This window comes from Crotalus tigris, unplaced genomic scaffold (genome assembly GCF_016545835.1).
Source record: "Crotalus tigris isolate CLP2741 ecotype Arizona unplaced genomic scaffold, ASM1654583v1 scf7180000024280.1573445, whole genome shotgun sequence".
NCBI lineage: Eukaryota > Metazoa > Chordata > Lepidosauria > Squamata > Viperidae > Crotalus > Crotalus tigris.
Genome location: NW_024100452.1, coordinates 164879 through 185763, shown reverse-complemented (window position 1 = coordinate 185763; position 20885 = coordinate 164879). Strand labels below are relative to the sequence as shown.

Genomic DNA, 20885 nt, shown 5'->3' with positions numbered 1-20885 from the left:
GAACAGCTTCAGTTTCAAGTACATGTCAGTACTGAAAATGATACAGGTTAAGCATAAAGAGATGATAGTGATGATGATGATGATGATTAGCATAAAAAACTCTATCAGAACCATCCCAATTTGCTGGAAAAGTATTGAACCCTGTAATTATTTTGATAGCTTGAAATTTGCCCTTTCTGCTGCACTGACTAGATGCACGCTGTGTCCACAGTGTTCTTGCAATAGATTTTAATGAGTTCTATTATAGCCTCAACTTATGGTTCAGATTGTTAGGTAAGGCACTAATATGCTAGTGTGTTTTTTTCAGTTATTATTTTTTCATAATTGGTTTGGATTCAAAGTTACCTTAAGCTCTCTAGCTGCTTAGAAAATCAGAAAGAAATCTATTATAGCTGAAGAAGATAGTGATGACCTCCTATCTGCCTGTGGAAGTGTAAAAAGCTAGCCTCCTCTATTTTATTTAGGATAAAACCACTAGGAAATGCCGACTCCACAAACAGAAACATCAGTTAGCGTGTATGTATATTTATAAAGCGTTCTAATTTGTCAGAATTGGTTAAATAATTGATTAGATCATTTGATATAGGATTATAGTCTCCTTTGAAACTAGATTAGAACCTGTGACCAATTCTTCTACACGATAGCTCATCAGAGCTAGAATTCTTATTTGTAACCAAATCTCTGATCTATTTAAGACCTCTAGTTTCCTGTTTTCATATGGCTCATCTGCAAATATTTGCAAAAACATGGATAATCGAGGATTGGCATCACAGGAAATATAGAGAAATTATAGCATGGCAGATTATTTTAAAACGATAGACATATTCCAATAAAGTTAGTCTTTAATTAATATGGATTATAACATCAACAATTTACATATATTTTACTAGGATATCAATAATTTCAAATATAACTACTTTAAAAATTGTCAGGTAGATTTCAGCAGAACCTCATGACTTGTAACAACGTAGTTTTGTCTCTCTGTGCAGTTTATATGCTTTGCCCTCATGTTCCTGTGCCATCTTTTACCACTTGCATCTCGTATAGTCATTTCAGTCCCTGGCTTAAGACATTCAAGATCTTTTTGAATAATCTTTCTCACCTGTAAAATATTAGAGAACTATGATGGTGCAGTGGTTAGAATGCACTATTGCAAGCAAACTCTGCTCATAGCCTAGAGTTCGATTCTGATGGTGCTCAGGGTTCACTCAGCCTTCCATCCTTCCAAGGTAGATAAAATGAGGAGCCAAATTGTTGGGGAAAATATGCTGACATTTGTAAACCACTCAGAGAGTGCTGTAAGGCACTATGGCATGGTATGTAATTCTCCTGCTATTGCTATTCACATTAGTCAACCCTCCCATCTTTCTGTCACCTGCAACTTGATCAACTCCCTCATTGATGCCATTGATAAAATGTTGAAAAACACAAGGTGGAGCTTTATAGCATTCTTCCTGAGACTTCTCTTCAAGGTGAAATAAAGCTATTACAGAGTTTGGGCACATTCTTTGGGCACAATCATTCAAACAATTATCAGCCCGTCATCATTTAGCCCATACTCTATTCTTATTATGGGAAATATGACAGATGTAGCTTGCCTTTCCGAGGTGCTTGATCTGTTTGAGAACTTTGCCAAGTTGACAAGTCTATAGATTAAGGAATTCTTTCCTTATTGAATATAGAAATGACATTTTTTCCAATCATCTAGTACTTTACAAGTCTTCTAGGAATTCTTAAAGCTTACCTAGAATAGTTCTGAGATGATCTCTGCTATTACTTTCAGTACTATATGATACAATCCTGGAGTCCTGAATTTGTTTAAATTAGCTAAGCTACTCTATCCCTTTCTATCTTAAGCTGCTGTCTAATCACCTAGCATTAACTCTTTGTCTGAGAGAAAATGGATCCAAAATGAGTGTTTAGAAATTCACCCTCTCATAATCACTGTTTCCTGAAGCAGTTCCAAGAAGGTTCCACGCTCATTTGCACTATTCAGGTGACCCTGAGGGGACAGATAAACCTCTGAGTGGCTTCAATGACTCTCAGAAAGACTGCTGCTGACCAGATGACTCCAAGGAATATAAATCCTTCCATCTTTCACCATTCAGTCAAAACTGAAGAAGCTTCTTGGATGAGAAGCAAAATGTCTCCAAGGAAAAACAAAGTCCAGTTGCTTTTTGAAAAAAGCACCTTTGGAATGGATTGAAGTGTTTCTTATGCATCCCAACGAATGCATAAAGAGTGTCAAACTGAACAACCCACTGAGTTCCCCCCCCCACTAATAATATGGTAATACTAAAGAATTCATTCTTCTACTAGAATTTTAAAAAAGAATTTGCTTTATTATGATTAGAACAGAAGTATAATCTCACCCAAAAATACTGCAGGCTATAGTTTCCATTTTATAACCACTCCAACTTTAAATATCAGTGTCAATAATAGTTTCGCTCTTACCCCAGGCAATAACACTGATGACCTGAACATGAAATTTTTAATAATCTGAATTTTAAAAAAAACCAAAACCAAAGACTTTCAGGAAATAACTTTGCCAATACTCGTCTGTGAGCTGACTTCATAATACTCAATTCAGCTAAAACTCCCAACCTGCATAGCAGGCAAGATGATTGAAAGCAGAAATATCTAAAAACGGTTACAAACAAAGTGTCTTAAAATGTCACAGGAAATTTCTTTGAGAAAGCTTATGAATACTTCTTTCTTTTTTAAACAGATGCAACACTGTATATACCATGAACTGAATGTACAAGAGCAAAGGGGGCTTAGTTCTTTCTCCATCTGATTGATGCTTTGGAATTTGCTACTAATGAAGCCAGGCCAGGAAGATCCAAGATTGTTTCAGGGAAAAACTTTGGCTCAGTGGCAGATCTTTTTTAATGGAAAAAGTTCTGTGTTTATTTCCTGGTATATCTGTATAGAGCTTTAAAAGATTTTTTTCCCCTGAAGGCTAAGATGATCACTGCCAGCAGTAGAAAAAAAAGTGTTAAGTTTTATGTTTCCCAACAGGGGATAGATAGAAGCAAAGAAGTCACAAGTTCAGTAGATGATTCAGTCAAAGTTAGTCCTGTGACACAGGATACTCACTAAATAGAGTAGTTAGTAGCAATAGCAATAGTAATAGCACTTAGACTTATATACTGCTTCACAGTGCTTTACAGCCCTCTCTAAGCGGTTTACAGAGTCAACATATTGCCTCCAACAATCTGGGTCCTCCTTTTATTGACCTTGGAAGGATGGAAAGCTGAGTCAACTTTAAGCTAGTGAGATTCGAACTGCCGAACTGCTGCTGCTAGTAAGAGATATAATTAATGCCATATTGTACCAAACATTCCTAGACAAAGAAAAAAATTGCTCCTTATCTCTAAAAATCTAACATTTCTGTAATATTCTGTATCATGAAATGTTCTACAGAACTTATCACTTTGACTTTATTTTTGTGCTCTTTGGTCCTGCTACATGTATACATATATCCAATATCTTCAAATATTTTTTTTCATCGATCAATAGAACTGTATGTTACTATAGTTTAATTGGTTAAGAGAAACAAGTTAGTAGCCAGTCTTTGGTTTAAACTGCCAATGCATTATAGATGTCATTCTATTTTTTTGTTCAGATTTCTAAGTTTAATAATTTGTGTAACTAGCCAAAAACCTAGAACACACATTTCAGTTGACTCATGGACTTTCTTTCCAAATTATGATAATACTTATTCCTAGAGTCCGTTTCATTAGTAGGAAGAAGCTACAATAGAATCTGTGTTAAAACATTTACTGTGTTCTTGACTCACTGCAGGTTACTATAAAATGTCTAAATACGATCAAGTTATCTTACACGTAATTTTTATGTACTAGAGTTTATTTCGCAAGATGGATGGTGTCATATCCTGTGTGCTAAATGAAAAGGAGGGATGCACATCTTCTGGGATCACACTGAAGGACCTGCTGTGATAGATTTTCTCCCTGGAACAAAGCATCTTGAACTATTTTGTGCTAATTCTATAAAATCTGAAAAAGTAAAAAAGAATGCTAATTCTGGTTCATAATAAGCAGAATTGTTCAGCAGCGTGGGTGCAGAGTGTCAATGGAGCTATTCATGATTTAGAGGCAAACTACTGAATGACACAGCCAAGTCTATTTCCATAACTCCAAAAGGCATAATAATTTTCTGACTCATCTAATATGAATTTTTGAAAGCCTCCACCTTATTTACTTTCAAGAACACATGAGTAATCATTACTGAGTCCCCATAGTTCTTCAACAAGCAATGTCAATAAATACTCCACATCATGCATATTTACATCTTGTTCAGGATGTGAAAACTACCAACAAGAATGAAGGCAAGAGAACCACATGGAGAAATGGCAATACTCCAGTCAGGGGAAATTTTAAAAATAAAACTTGCATTTTGTACTAGATAAATATTTTTCAACTTCTACAAAAAAGGGAAGTTGCGTCCAGATATAAAAAGTTAATGGAACTTTTTAATAAGGGCTTAATGTACTTTCACTGATTTCAGTAGGTTCACTTAAAGTAAGGAAAGCTGTATCCAGCCTGTTACTTGTTTAAGTAATGTTAAAGTATAAATCGTACAGTATAAATATACAGTATAATGCATATAAATGTATCTAAAGTATAAATTTTCATTTAGGATTTTATTTTGTTAAACATCAAGATGTGTTATGTGATAAAAATTAAATTAACCACTTAATGTTATATTTAACAAATTAACGCTACTAAAATTTAGTGTTGGGCAAGCATTTATGATTGTCCTGAGATATACTAATAGAATATTGTAAATATATAATGAAACAAAAACAACCAAGAATCACATCCTATTATTAATTCATAGTAAGACTGAGCTTTTTAAACCCAAGTTATCCTTTCCTTGGATCACATGTGTGGTCTTTGGAATATATATGTTTGGTTAAAGGAGTTTCAGGTAAATGCTATGTGAATGCTCTGCATGCTCAAAATTGAAAATCCTAAAGTAGCCATACTGCAATAATGGAAATTATTCTTATTTTAACAACTGTTTAGGTAGTCTTTGGTCTTGTTGACTAAACGTTCTAGAAGTTGTGGTTCCAACATAACTTATGAAAGTCAAGTTGAAGAAGACTATCACATCTTTGCATACAAAAGTTGCTATAACTATGGCCATGGAGGAATATTCTCACCATCATCTGGATGAGATGATATTTTGACATTTTTTTTGTACTGACAGATTAGATAATAAGACTCTAGTTGCCGTTCATGTTGAAATGCAGCAGGGTATTCGGTAAAATGTATTGTTCATAATTAGATATCTATAGGATTCCTTCAACAGCTTCAATTCAGTCACTGTTGATACCTTTTCAGAATTAGTCAGAAAATTATGGTTGGTTGTATTTGGTTGTAAATGTATAGAACAGAAAAACATATTTTTCTTTCTTTTTTCTTTTAAATCAGAATAGGGAATTATTGAGTTTTAATGTTTTTTTGTCACTGTTTTATTTTTTAAAAAATATGTATGTATTATGAATGATCAGTTTCTAACTTCTTCTGGACTTCTTTTATCACATTGTATTTGCTTTTTAGGTCATAATGATGATTATCAAGTAAATCCACCGGAAGCATCTAGAAAGAAGTCTATTTCTGCACTAGAGAAAAATTCCTTATCTGTCTAAACATACTATTCTATTCTATTCTATTCTATTCTATTCTATTCTATTCTATTCTATTCTATTCTATTCTATTCTATTCTATTCTATTCTTTGCAATTACTCCTAGCATGGTTCTATCTGATTTAGAAAAAGACAACAAGAAAGCATGCACCAGTCTCATATATACTTATACTCACACATGTACATGTTACAATTAATAAATATACCACAATGACATAGTACTGTTGCTAGAATAACTCCTGCATTAAATTCTCTACTTCTTCTCACCAAGTTAACCCTAATGATACAATATCATCATCACAGTGTTCTATGTGTTCTGTGCTTTACCAAATTGCAAGGAGGAAATCCAAACTTTAAATATTAAGATCCTGAAAAACTTAACGTGGACAAGAAAATGTGAATCTGACATAGGAATACCATTTTTTGTTTACAGTCATGTTAACAATAGTTAAGTGCACATATCATGCTAAACAATAAGACAATTTGATTTTGGTCCAAACAGTGTTATCAACTTATCTATGAGATAGCATTCTGTGTAAATCCATTCATGTTTTTAGTAATGACATGTAAAACTTCTAATGAAGTAGAACCCTGATGTTTGCAGAAGTTCCTCTCCTAGTACGCACCTGCCTGAAATCCTCAGTGTCACATAAACAGGAGAAACACGAGAGATGTCCTTCTATGCTTCCTCAGTAAGTCAAGAATCATCAGTTTTGGAAAGCCAGATAAAGAGCTGATTTTAACTTCTCATATTCAGAACTGATTACCTGCAGTGTGACCTTGATGTTGTCAGTGTCAATTTTTATTTTTGTGTGTTTCAAATGGTTAATATTTAATCTTTTTTTAATGGATTGTAAAATGCAATATAAGATCTGTATAATGGCAAGCTACAATAAATAACACGAATAAATGAATCAGAAGTTTGTATAGCTTGCAATATGTTTCTCTTTGATCAATTAAAAGCAAAACTAAAATTAACCTAGCTGCTGTCCATCTTTTTTATACCTGTACAATGTCAGGAAGTCTTGCAAAACCACTGGCTTAACTTAAGAGGGGTGTAATTATATAATGCGAGAACCCTTGAATTAAAGAACATGCATCAGTGCTTTGTTGAGCTAATGCCACATCAAACTTTTCATGTTCTTCTTATAGCAAGAGCTTCATGACAAAATATGCACTTTTACAAATCTTGTATGAAATACAACTGAACTGAGGCTTCAAATGCTGGTCTCCAAAATGTGGTGTTTCTTTCTGGTAGCATTCTGGAAGAGCTACAAAACTGAACTGTCTCCTTAATCTTTGACATTTGACATTTCTTGAAAGGCTTTTGAGTTTTGTAAATGGACAGTTGCTTTCTTGCAATTTAATGAAAACTCCTGAGGTCTTTATAAAACCATGCTATAAAACAATGCTAATATTAAAATAGAAAATTGAAAGAGCCAATATTTATTTATTTATTAGTTTGTTTGTTTGTTTGTTTAATTAATTAATATGCCATCCATCTTGCAGTTCGAAGCAAGAATAATGGCTTTTAGTGTTTACGTTTTGACAATATATATTACTGAAACTGTTAACTCAGAAAACTCTTAATGCTAGCCTGATTCCTAAGAGAAATTTTAGGAAGTTCACAGAGAGAACTTTTACAGCCGTTCTCTTTTACTGCAGCATGCTGTGCCCTTTTCAGATTTCTCTCTAAGGATTCAAAACATTCCTGAATACTGTGGAATGGGATTTGAAGGATGGGCAGAAGACAGAGAATTGCACAAAACCAGGGCTGCAACTTAAAATAAAGTTCATACAAAGAAAGTTTCTTTCTTCTCCAATGGACTCTTATATTACATCCTTTATTCAACTACACTACTTTTTGACCTTGGACTGAACCTCTTGGAGATATGTGTCTTTAGAAGGCTATGTATATTATTTCAGAGAAATCACATAACTAGCATCTTTGTATTTTTTCTTCTTTTTCAGTTTCTCACATATACACATACTCCATTCCTTACAACAGCTTCTATTATCCCACCACCAAAAATTAACAAATGGCAGTTCATATGCCATTTTATCCTTAAAATCCATTTAAATAAAGATTATCACAATGAGAATAAAATTGAAGGGGTTTTTTACTGATATTTGGGAGAGTTCTTGGAAAAGTATTTGGGAATGGGCACAAATTTGTTGTAGAAATGGTTATTATCTTTTGAAATTAAATAAATAAAACAAGCCTTTGCAGTCAACTCATGACTAGTTCATAAGCTGACGTGCATAACATACCTAATATATATATTATTTCAGAGTTATATATAACTAGCGTCTTTGTTTCTTTTTCTTCTTCAATTTTTTCGTCATATATGCACAATTTGCAACAGCTTCTATGTTCCTGACATCAGAAATGAAAAAAAAAAAAGGCAATTCATATGGCAGGAATAGTTTCATCCTTCAAAACCGTTTAAACAATGGCATGAAGATGGACCTGTGAATAGAGTGGAGAAGTATCAACCTTGGATATGTGACTTTGTAGTCAGATGGTTCTTCTGGTATGCTGGGCCACAAAAGATTCACTTGCTAAATCTTCAGCCCCAAAATTTTAGAATGAAACATTCTGTATTAATTACAAAAAAATGATACAATTTTTATATGTTTTAAAAGAAAGTTTGGCAAAGACCAACACACAGCATTGTTGAATATCCTCTGTTGATTTCTGGGGCTCTGTGACCTTTCTCTTCATTCTACTTTCTGATTCTGCCATTGGTCTGTTTTTATTAAGGAACAGGCACAACACAGCCACTTCCGTTCACTTTTCTCTTCCTACTTAGGTGGATTTCCACAAAGAGCGTATTTTCTAGGGATCTGAAAAATACGAGGCCTCCATTTGGAAATAACTCCTTGGTACATATATTTTTTTAAAAATGTTTCATAATGTCCACTCTCCTATTTCTAATTCTTACAATTCTAAAACAATTCTACACCACCACATGTCTAGCTAGCTTGGCTGCAGAGTCCCTGATAGCAGATGGACAAGCAGAATATCTGATAGATGAAACTAGGCAAAACAGCTGAATTACTTACATGAATACAACATTAAAAAATCTCTTCCACACATACAACTAAAATTACGGATCCAGTAATAAGATGACACATTTATCATAATAACTAGAGAAGACACATGAAACTACAACATCTTCAGAGGAATTACATTCACAAGGAAAGAAGAAAACAACAGCAGTCTCCCTTTCCTGGATATCCTCATCAACAGATGAAACAACCACAAATTAGAAAGACAAATCTACAGAAAAACAATTCACACTAAGCAATTACTTCATTATCAAGGTAACAACCCAACCTCTCACAAGAGGAGTTGGGTAAAAGCATAATTTAAATGAATACAAACACACTGCAGCAAGCCAGAACGTGAAAAAGGAAGCACTCCAACATCTTCCAACAAAATCGATAGTTACACAACTTTATCAAAAAGTTCCTGATCACTTAATCTACTACAATACAACCAGCACAAGCTATGAAAAAGAACACTATCATACATCAAAACATCTCAGGAACAACCAACAGACCATTATAATCACATAGCATCACTGCTGCATGTAAACTTATTAAATCACCCCAAAACCTCTTAAGTATCCCAAAAGATGAGTAGCCCAAAAAGAAAAATTAGGAATCATCAATAACATACAGTGTAATGACTGTATATAGGACAAATAGGCAGAATATTAGTAGAGCACATCCATGAAGAACAAGTAGAAGTCAGAAGATATGATGAAAACTTCTTAATCTCGTTGCACATGGACAGACTCAACAATAGTTTCAACAGGGAAACTGAGCATCTTAGACCAAAATAGGGGATTCTTGGAAGCTTGGCAGTCAGATAAACCAGCCATCAATAGACACAAAGAAATAAACCTCATTTATATGCCATTCAAAAGAGACAATAAAAAGGTAAGAAAGAAATAAAAAAAACAGAACATGTCCTTGTCAGCAGCCAACATTCATCTAAGCATGGACAAACACCAGATAAACACTCAACAGAAAGCATTATTCTAATCAAGGACCTACTAAGGAGAAAAACACATTTCCACCAATACTGGGAGAGTAAGCTACTCTATATAAATCATGCAAACTCATCAACACTGATGATGTTCTCTAGTTAAATAAGGAAACATTCTCCAAGGAAACAACCAGGCTCAGAGACTAACAAGGACTTCCCATTCAACCCTGAGCTACATATACAATAGTCTCTTCTATTGAAACTTTTGTTTACACATATAGACTGACAAAACACCATATTATTTTGTTGATTTTCCTACAAATCAAAGTCATTCTGCCACTTTCTAATCTAACATCATATTATCTGTCAGCTAGTTATAACATTACAGCCTCAAATATACTACTGATTCTTGGAAATTGAAGACAAGTAATGACAACCTTAAAAACTCATTTCAGCTTTTTAACAGCTGACTCTATATAATAAGTTCTTTGGCTCAAGTGGAAGAATGGATTTTCCTCCATACTATCATATCCTAACATACACAACATTTCCTCTGCCAGAAAGAAAATTTCCTGGCCTGGACAATAAGCCATTATATATACAAGATCTGCCAAACTGGTAACATCCAGATGGATGAATTCAAAATTATGTATATTGGCTGATTGTTTCTTCAACATTATCCAAGTTATTAGTGTATATGCAGCAGGATCAAAATGTATAGCTTGTATCCTTAGAGTCCAAGCCCTATTACGCTTGTTTGGAAAAATATTTCCCAGTATTTGTTTCAAGGGAAAACCTACAAAACTTCAAGATTCATAAATTCATCATAATGCTTTCCAGATAGAGAAATTCAATACAATTATAAGAAAATAATTTGTAAATATGTTATTGTTTTGCACAGTATATTATTGATTCAGATATTTGGGTAATTTAGTTAAGAATGCATTCAATCTTAATATTCTATATTTCTAACCCAAAATGCCATACATTTTTGGTTAGAAATATATATACCGTAGTGTTCTGGATAAAAATTATACTAAACTCAAGCTAAACAAAAATACCAGTGAAAATCATTTTGTACACAAAAATACTAGAAAAAACATATTTTGCATATGTAAGAAATAATATTAATGTATGATATAGTATGCAGTATGATAGCCATCTCAATTTGATGCCCCAGTGTATTACTTTAGAATATAACAACAGCAATGTTTCTAACTAAAAATAATTAGAAATGAAGCACATTTTCCTGATTATTTCAGAATAGACAAAGAAAAGGCTCATTTGAGAAGTAACTGAAAAGCCCTTTTTCTTGTTTTCATCAGCCATATATTATTCAGAAGATCCCCAAGAAACTGAGCAAATCTTAGCAAGTCAAAATCACAATGAACATTTCTAAAACTATAGGACTTATATCCTTACTTAAAAAGTTTATATATTCTTGAGGAATTAAACTTTTTTAAAGTTTTAATGTGAAAAATACAATTGGAGGATAATAATAATAATAATACCTATCATCATATGGTTGCATTATATTACAGATATGATCTTGAAAGTTTTGAAGTCTTTCTTCTTCTTTTCTGGAAACATCACTTGTAAATTCAGACTAAATTTATACAGCTTGGATTGCTCACATAAACCCAAAAGGAAAAATTGTTTTCGGTCACAATTATGCATGACATAATATCCTTCCTGAAAGCAGAGCCACAGCAAGGACCAGCATCCTCCAAATATCTCCAGTTCCTGACACTGTACTGAAAACAACGGTTTGCTCCATTGCCAAGGACATAATCTCCTTCATCAGGAGATTATTGCTGAAATATGCATGGTTCCTTATTAAATATAATAGGATTTCCCTTCACCTTATATACAACAGAACAGTAATAACAATTTAGATCTGCATTCCAAAGGTCACAGCTGTCGTTGCAACTCCCTATTAAATTCAATGAGATTTACTGCTGAGTAAACATACATCATGCACCCAACTAGGAAAATAAGAAATCATACAGAACTTTGTTACTCTTGTTGCTTTTCATGATTTAATATATGCTACTGGTATTTAGTTGATTTATTCCAGGCAGTATTATAGGTGTCTTGGCTTCCAGTTTCTTACATACAAGCGAGAAATATGGGGCACTTGATACTCTCTCTTTAGATATTTCATTTAACTTCTGAAACATTTGTTCAGATTTCTTCTTCTTTTTTTTTGTATGTACAGCATCAGCTTTTTGCGCCAAGGTTCCAAAGTTCACTTTGATTGTATTCAATCTGGCAAATGGCCCATCCCATTACCATCACAATTACATAGATTGGAAAAAGAAATTGACATGCCCAATGACAGTTCTTGAGTGACTAGAAATTTCCACAAAATGTTACATGCTTTAGAATATACCTTGCGAGTCCTCTGGAGACATGGGTCCATCTATTCTTCTTACTTTTTCTAAATTATTGAAATAAGTACACAGAGGAATTGTGATCTATAAATGGATTTTTTTTTAAAAAAATGTAGTTCCTTCATATCCACATGGGAGACAATCTGTCATGTATAGTTCTGCTACTCCAAATATTTACTGCCCAAAGGTCATGAATATTCTATTAAAAAGAGGCAATTGATTGGGGGAGACTGTACAGATAAAGGCAGAAGGATAATACTGCAGAAATGCAATCCACTTATTCACACATAGCACATGCACATGTATACTTTAGCAGAAATTGAAATGTTTCATTCTGACTCTTTCCAAGAACCAAAATAACTAAACTAGATAAATAGCACAATCTGAAATACTGACCAGATGAGTTAAAAAAAGAAGGCTAACCCAAACATTTCACTTTTTCAGTTAAAAACTCAAGGCAAGTGACTCACCCTGTTGAATTTTAGTCAGAAGCTGTTGGCGTGCTAGGATCCTACTTTTCCTGTATGGAGAGCGTCTTGCAGTTTGATCAAAGAGCAAGTACATCTCTTGGCCTTCTGTTGACATAGTATTCACACAGAGGCAGCCTGAGTCTGACGTACTAGCCATCTGCCTAAACATCTGTGCCCCGTTTAAAAACAAAAGCAAAATGCTGCTGGGTGAGAATTCCCCAATCTAAGTGAAGTACCGAGAGGAAAGAAGAAGGAAGCCCAAGGAGCTGAAAAGAGCAAGCAGTTTAAAAGAGAGAAAAAGAGGAGTGCCAAAAAGCTACAATTCAGGATTCCAACTCCCTCACATGATCGGAAAGGGCCAATCAGTCAAAGTCAAGAATGTGAAAGTACACAGCGTGCCTTGCAGAGGAAAGTGAAGGCTGTGCAGGCACTTGTAGCCTCATATTATACTGAAAAGCAAATACAAACGGCATGCCTTGGCACAGGGGAGCTATGATAGGAGAATTTGAGGGAACGAAGCAGGAGAGGTATTCATTCTGGCACAATCTTAAGAGAACTTCATTCAAAAGTTTACTTGTAGCATTCTTTTGTCAGATGGCAGTAAAAATTCCCTCCATATTACTCAGGAGTTCCTTTTAAAACTTTTTTATTCAGATCTTCAGGAATAGTCACTAACATGCCCCCTCCCAACATATACACAAAGCTTTTTCCAGCTTGCATCTTACAGTAGTTGTGATTGTTACAACTGTTGATTCCTCACTAGTTGTTTTAATAGATACATGACATATTTAGGACTGGGAGACAAGCCTGCTAGTTGACACATTGGTTGGTTTGAAGCGTCACTGATATGATATGGATTTACTCAAAACCAAACCTGAGTGAAGATTATATCTAGCCATTTTATGTCCTTGAGTTCAAGTATGTCACCAGATTTTCTCTGTTATTCTCTATTTTTGTTCCAGAAGATGACATGGTTGCAAATGCTGAGTTCTCTAATCAGACATATGACAGAATGAATTATCCTGTAATACTTATGTATTCGATCAGTGATTTCTAGTGGGCACATTTGGAATTTTGGGAATATTTCATGAGTGTCCTTAAAGGCTACTATTGCCACAGAGGGCATAGCCAGTTACAAAGCATCAATTAAACAGAAGGAAAACCCGTGGAATTATTTTCTGCCACCTTCTGTTCTTTATCTTTTTCGGCTACAAGAAGTCATCATTTTGATTTTCTAATATCACCTCCTGACAAACATTACAAAATGTTGCTGGGTGAATAGAAGCACTATAGAAACATGCATCAGTGAGTTAACCTTTACTGCCATTTTTGAGAACAGTGATAGTTATGGACATCAGCAGCAAGCCCTTGCATTACAGATTACCTTACGCCTGTGGTGAGGGGATAGTTACAACTGGAAGGCCCAGAAAAAGAAAGGAGAGCTGCTCTCCCCACCCCATACTCCACAACCTTCAGACCTTCACATTTCTAGAGGCATATGCTGCTCATCCATTAGACAAGATTGCAACAGGCACAGAAAAATGTCTCAAGGTTCAATTTCATACAAATCTGCTTGAAGATAAATTTGACCTCTGTTCTATACAGCTTACTCCAACATAAAGTACACAGTGTAAGTCATCAAATAAATGTAAAAATCAGTTAAATCTGATGATTTTTTCCTTGAAATCTTCCAATCTCCTGCTCTTTCCTAATTTATATTAAATGGAGTGAAGTAATTATGCAGAGGAAAATAGCAGCATTAATAGTCTGTTCTTGGTTAACAATACCCTTTAAGGGAATGGCGTTATATTGCAAAGCAGTTAATACTGAAGAGGTCAAGAACAATAACAATAAACTGGATGACATATTGGGATCTGTATTTTTTTATTCTTATGTCCTTTTAGTATATAGCTATATATTTGACTATGTGTACAAATGAATACTATGTGAGAGCAACATAACTCATAGAAATCCTAGTTTAACAAATTAAATTAAAAACATTTGTAACTGAAGCCTCATTAACGATCATTTTACCTTTCCTCATTTATTCTTCATGAGAATAATTTTTCTAACCCAAGGTCAATTATAAAATGGAAAAAAAAGCAAAACAAAATTGTTGCTTTAGCCAGGAGAACCATCTACATTTCCTGGTTTTATCATAAATTAGTGGGTAAATGCACTGCAAATCAGGTCTGGAAGTTGAGTCATGGCAACTAGATTTCTTTTCCAGTTGGTTCTTTTCCTGCTTATCCAAGTAGCTTCTTCACTCTGAAGAACCAAGAGCTACTTGGAAAAGCAGCTATACTAACCAATTACCCTTTACTTAGGGATCTAGATCTACGGTAATAAAATTTTTAGCAAATTTACTTTATTTGTATCCTGTCTTAGTTATTTTTACAAATAACTCAAAGGGGTGAACACATCCAACACACTTTCTTCTTCCTATTTTCCCCACTACAAGAACCCTGTGAGGTGATTTGGGCTGGGACAGAGTGATTAGACAAAGGTCACCCAGCTTGCTTTCATGGCTAAGGCAGGACTTAAATTCATAGCCTCCTGTTTTTTAGCCTGGTGTCTTAACCACCAGATACTGGTTCCAGTAAAAACTAAAAAGCTATTATTGTTGGTACTCAGTTCTACATGGGTGACAGATACGGTACTACCATAGTATGCATTGTCTGGCTTACAGTAAAACAGTAGCAGAATGACTTATAGAAAAAGCAACCTACATCTGAATGTTTTTTTTTTTAAATTACCCACAAAAATATTCTGCAAGACTTTCCTTTTTTTTGCTATTTTTAGTTAATAAGAAGCATTGCAATGGACTTTAAAACAATGGTGACATGGAAATAAATGGCAGAATAAAATTCTTAAATACAACAGAGCTTTGAAAGCCAGGGAGCTGCAGATGAAATGCAGCTGCTCTATGTAAACTGTCTTGACAAAGTTGTTATACAAATAATGCATCTATTCAAGGAAATTTTTATTTATAAATTCTGAAATCACCAATCCCAGATCCTCAGCTTGGTACAGCAGCCTTCAAATGAGATGCTCAGACTCCTTTCTACTTCAAACATCCTTACATTATCTGAGCAGGTAACATTTTTCTCTTCATATTTAAAGCATGATAATCTGATCAGAATTTAAATAAATAATAATTCAGGTAGTCCTCAGCTTACAATAGGTCATTGAGTGAACATTCAAGATTACAACAACATTGAAAAATGTGATTTATGATCGTTTTTCATACTTATGATCTTTGCATCATCCCCATAATCATGTGATCAAAATTCAGATGTTTGGCAATTGGTTCATATTTATGATCATTGCCGTGTCCCAAGGTCATGTGATCACCTTTTGTGACCTTCTGAAAAACAAAGTCGATGGGGAAGCCAGATTCACTTAACAACCAGGTTACTAATTTATCAACTGCAGTGATTCACTTAACAACTGTAGCAAGAAAGATCATAAAATGGGGCAAAACTCACATAATAAATGTCTCACTTAACAACAGAAATCTTGGGTTCAATTGTGGTCATAAGTTGAGGACTACCTGTAAAATAAAATGTAGTGCAGTTGTCTTTTGGGGTTCCAGAAGAACAGCAATGGCTTCCTTTTGCAGAACCAAAGATTCAATAACACATCAGAACAAACACTCCAGTACTACACAAGGCTATATATTGCTATATGTAATTTTTAAAACAGTGAGAAATCAGTGATTTTAAACTGAGAGCAAGATTAAATTACAAGATAATAAGCATTTTTACTCAGAATTATGTTCTACTTTTGGGAGGAAAGAGTTACTATTACAAAAGTAAGCTAAATATGGAGATGGGTTTCAATTTCAAGATTTAGGATTATTGTCAGAATTTATATAGAATATTTATCAAAAATAAGTAGGGCATGATAGAAATGTATACAACTTTACCTATATACAAAATATTTTTCTCCTTCTCTGCAAACCAGAAAACCTGCTGTGACGTTAAATAGTTCATTCAAAATAACCAAAGAAAGTCTTTTTTCCAACAAGGTTTTAGGAAAATATTACATTTGTTTGCACAAGATATAATAATGCTATCCATTTGGGCAGCTTCCAAAGAAATTACAGTAGATGTAATTTTTATTCATGGAGGAGAGAATTTGGGAAAGATTCCTTGGATGAAAATCCTAAAGGGGAAAACAAGAAGCTTGGGAAACTCTGAAAAATATTATCATAAAAGCCCAATCCAGCACAATACCACTGAAAAAGAAAAACAAGAAATCTCACAAGAAACCAGTATGGCTGCACAAAGATCTCTCTGATAAACACAAAGACAAAAAGGACAAGTACAAAAAATGGCAGAATATCAGCAGATAGCCAGAATCTGCAAAGAAGTCAGGAAAGCAAAGGCTCAAAATGAACGAAGACTTGCAACAAAAATCAAAGATAACAATGTTTCTTTCAACATATAACAAGAAAAAAATAAGGAAACAGTTGGTCCACTAAAGAGAGTAGACGTCAAGGAAGTAACAGTAACAGGCAGCAGAGAGAAATCAGAGCTACTTAACTCATTTTTTGCATCAATCTTCATAAAAAAAGAAATTATAACCGAACCCACTAAAATATAACTGAAAAAGACAGACTAGAAATAATTAAATAAATAAAACATCAAAACAATTAAAAAACGAAAATTAGAATATTTCGGACATGTGATGCGACACCCAGAAAAATATGGCATACTCCATTTAATCCTCCAGGGAAAGATTGAAGGCAAACGAGGTCCAGGCAGAAGAAGAACATCATGATTTCAAAATCTAAGGGACTGGTTTGGACAAAACTCAGCAGCACTTTTTCGTGCGGCTGCTGATAAAAACAGGATTGCCAACGTCTGATAACGGATATGGCACAACAACAACAACAACAACAAGAAATAAAAGGTGAAAGAAACAAAAAAAATGGTAAGAGAATACCTGTCTGATCTTGATGAACATAGATTACCGGGACCCGATGGACTACACCGCAGATTTCTGAAGGAGCTGGCAGATGTCATCTCAGAACCACTGTACCATATCTTTCAAAAATCCTGGAGCACTGGGGAACTATCAGAGGATTGGAAAAGAGCTGATATGGTTCCCATCTTCAAAAAAGAAAAAAAAACAGACCCAAAAAACTACACACCAATCAGCCTAACATCAATACCTGGGAAGATACTGGAAAAGATAATCAAAAAACAGATATGTCAACATCTAGAAACAAACAAAGCTTAACTAGAAGCCAGCATGGGTTTGTTAAAAACAGATCATGCTAAACCAACCTTATTTTATTCTTTGATCAGGTGATTAAATTGGTGGACCAGCAGAATGCTGTGGACGTGATATACTTGGATTTCATCAAGGCATTTGACAAAGTAGACCACAGCTTACTTCTTGGAAAGCTTAAAAAAATGGGATAGACAGCACCACCATCAGATAGATTTTTAACTGGCTGACAAACAGCACTCAAAGAGTAGTTCTTAATGGTACTACATCTACATGGATGGAAGTAAGCAGTGGGGTACCACAAGGTTCTGTCCTAGGCCTAGTACTCTTTAACATCTTCATAAACAACCTAGATGAGGGAACAGAAGAGGAACTTATCAAATTTGCAGATGACACTGATCTGGCAGGAACAGCCAACAACCTAGATGATAGGTTCAAGATCCAGAGGGATCTTGACAGACTTGAACACTGGACCCTATCTAACAAAACGAAATTCAACTTAGAGAAAAATAAAGTCTTATACTTAGGCAAGAAAAACCAAAAGTACACATATAGATTGGGTGAAACCAGACTTAATAGCAGCAACTGTGAGAGGGAACTTGGAGTCTTAGTGGACAATCAATTAAATATGAGCCAACAGTGTCCAGTGGCAGCTAAAAAAGCCAATGCAATTCTAAGTTGCATTAACAGAGGGATTCAATCAAGATCATGTGAGGTACTAATACCAGTCTATAAAGCCTTAATAAGACCACACCTAGAATACTGCAATCAATTTTAGTCTCCACACTATAGAGAGCATTCTAACCTATTGCATTTGTGTGTGGATTGCTTGCTGCACAGTATAGCAGATAAGAAAGCGCTCCAGAGGCTCATTACCATTGCCCAGAGGATTATGGGCTGCCCTCTCCCCCCCCAATGAATTGTATAGTTCCCATTGTCTCAGGAAAGCTCAAAGCTTCTTAAAAACTCATCTCATCCTAACCCTAACATTCTTTTTTTTTTAACTATTACCATCTGACAGATAGTACAGGATAATAAAAACAAAGACAAATATGCTGAAAAATAGTTTTTATCCCAGAGTTGTAACTATATTAAATACCACAGTATAGTGCAACATTGAAGTGCAATATTAGGGGCAGCACAATGGTGCCCCTAATGTGAATGTGAAGGATGTGTGTATATAATGTGTGTTATCTGTGGTTTTTACTTGTGTGTAGTATGCACTGTGGACAGCACTTAATTTTGTTGTGAGTTATACAATGACAATAAAGATATTCTATTCTATAAAAATATGTTGAGACTCTGGAGAGAGTGCAGAGAAGAGCAACAAGGATTATTAGAGGACTGGAGGCTAAAACATATGAAGAACAGTTACAGGAACTGGGCATGGCTAGTCTACTGAAGAGAAGGACCAGGGAAGACATAATAGCAGTGTTCCAATATTTGAGGAGCTGTTACAGAGAGGAGGGGGTCAACCTAATTTCCAAAGCACCTGAAGGCCAGATAAGGAGTAACGAATGGAAACTGATCAAGGAGAGATTCAACCTGGAAATAAGGAGAAATTTCCTGACAGTGAATACATTCAATGAATGGAACAGACTGTTTTCAGATGTTGTTGGTGCTTCATCACTAGAGGCTTTCAAGAAAAGACTGGACTGCCATCTGTCAGAAATGGTGTAGGGACTCTTTCTAGGGCAGGGGATTGGACTAAATGACCTACAAGGTCCCTTCCAATTCTGTTATTCTATTCTATTCTATTCTATTCTATTCTATTCTATTCTATTCTATTCTATTCTATTCTATTCTATTCTATCCTATCCTATCCTATCCTATCCTATCCTATTCTATTCTATTCTATTCTAGGACAAGGCTATCAATGGCTATTGTCACGATCATTTTGTAAATACACATCGTATAAGAGTCAGAGTGCCCCTTAGTCCCAGATATTTCATAGTACCAGTGATCTATTCCTATACAGTTTTCATCCTTACATAAAAATTTTGTAATAAAAATAGATCAAAGTACTAAACTGTATGATTCAATAAGTATGCTATATCATTGATATGGAAAATATGTGAACATCTGATAGGCATACATAGGAGCTATTTTTTAAAAGTTTAAATAAAAAAACATGCTGACATATCAACTTAGATCAATGCTATTAGAGCACTTAAGTAAATGCTCTCTTAATTATTATTATTTTTTTTGCCAAAAGAAAGCAGTACTTTGACAGCTTTCTGTGCACTGTTTCTCTCCAGATATATTGGCCATGTTGGCTCAGAATTATGGGAGTTGGAAGGACACTCTGTATCTTTAAAGGCATCTGTTAAGTAGACAGAAACATGAATTGCATTAGACTGAGAGCTTGAAATCTAAATGTAGATTTAAAATCCATCACATAAAATTTAAGAATCCTTCTATATGTTTTGACTATTATGAAATGGCCCATTGTGAAGAATATTATATATTTTTCCAACTTTATATTATTTATTTTATCAGCTACTATAATATTCTAGAGCTTTGCTGAGTTGGTTTTATGTATCTGTATAACACAATGACAAATTAAATACAGATTCTGTATTTAATTTGCTTTCTATTTACATTAGTCCCCAAGTGTATTTTCCTAATTCAAGGGTTTTTTTTAAAAAGAGGGGATTTTTTTAAAGCAAGAAAATACTTGAATATTTAAACAAAAGAATTCAAATCCACATTGGTCATCCAACAGGATGCCTTCCAATTTTAGTCCCAAAGGCCCAATAAAATGGGAAATTTAATCAGTTAACATCCAGCATTTCATAAATAGTGGCCCCAAGCAATAAGATTTTAAAGCATGGTGACTGCTGAAGTGCAAAGTGATAACCAGTAAAATTAAAAAAAAATCTACCTTCAGATATACACCATGGAGCACTGACAGATTCGAAAAGCAATTTTAGAGTTGTGATATATATTTTCTAGCACAATCAATGTGTACAAAACTCACTGAATTCTATATGGAGTTGAGAAAAAATGCTGATGCTGGTCACAAGTCTATGAGATGACCATTCTGTGTAATCATGGTCACTGAATTGGACATATTTATTTAAAAGTTGAGCAATTCACAGAGTACAGTCAAT

General features: G+C 34.5%; 1 protein-coding gene across 4 annotated transcripts in view; it reads right to left on the bottom strand.

The window, feature by feature from the left end:
- STARD13 (StAR related lipid transfer domain containing 13) overlaps positions 1-20885 on the bottom strand; it is a 103812-nt gene that overhangs the window by 68294 nt on the left and 14633 nt on the right. The window contains exon 1 of one of the 4 annotated variants that reach the window (XM_039323604.1): positions 12535-12847. The exons of the other annotated variants lie outside the window; for them this stretch is intronic. Coding sequence (XP_039179538.1) covers positions 12535-12703 — 169 coding nt within the window. The 5' untranslated portion in view covers positions 12704-12847. Of the gene's footprint in view, positions 1-12534; positions 12848-20885 lie in introns of those variants that run through there. 4 annotated transcript variants of the gene reach the window in all.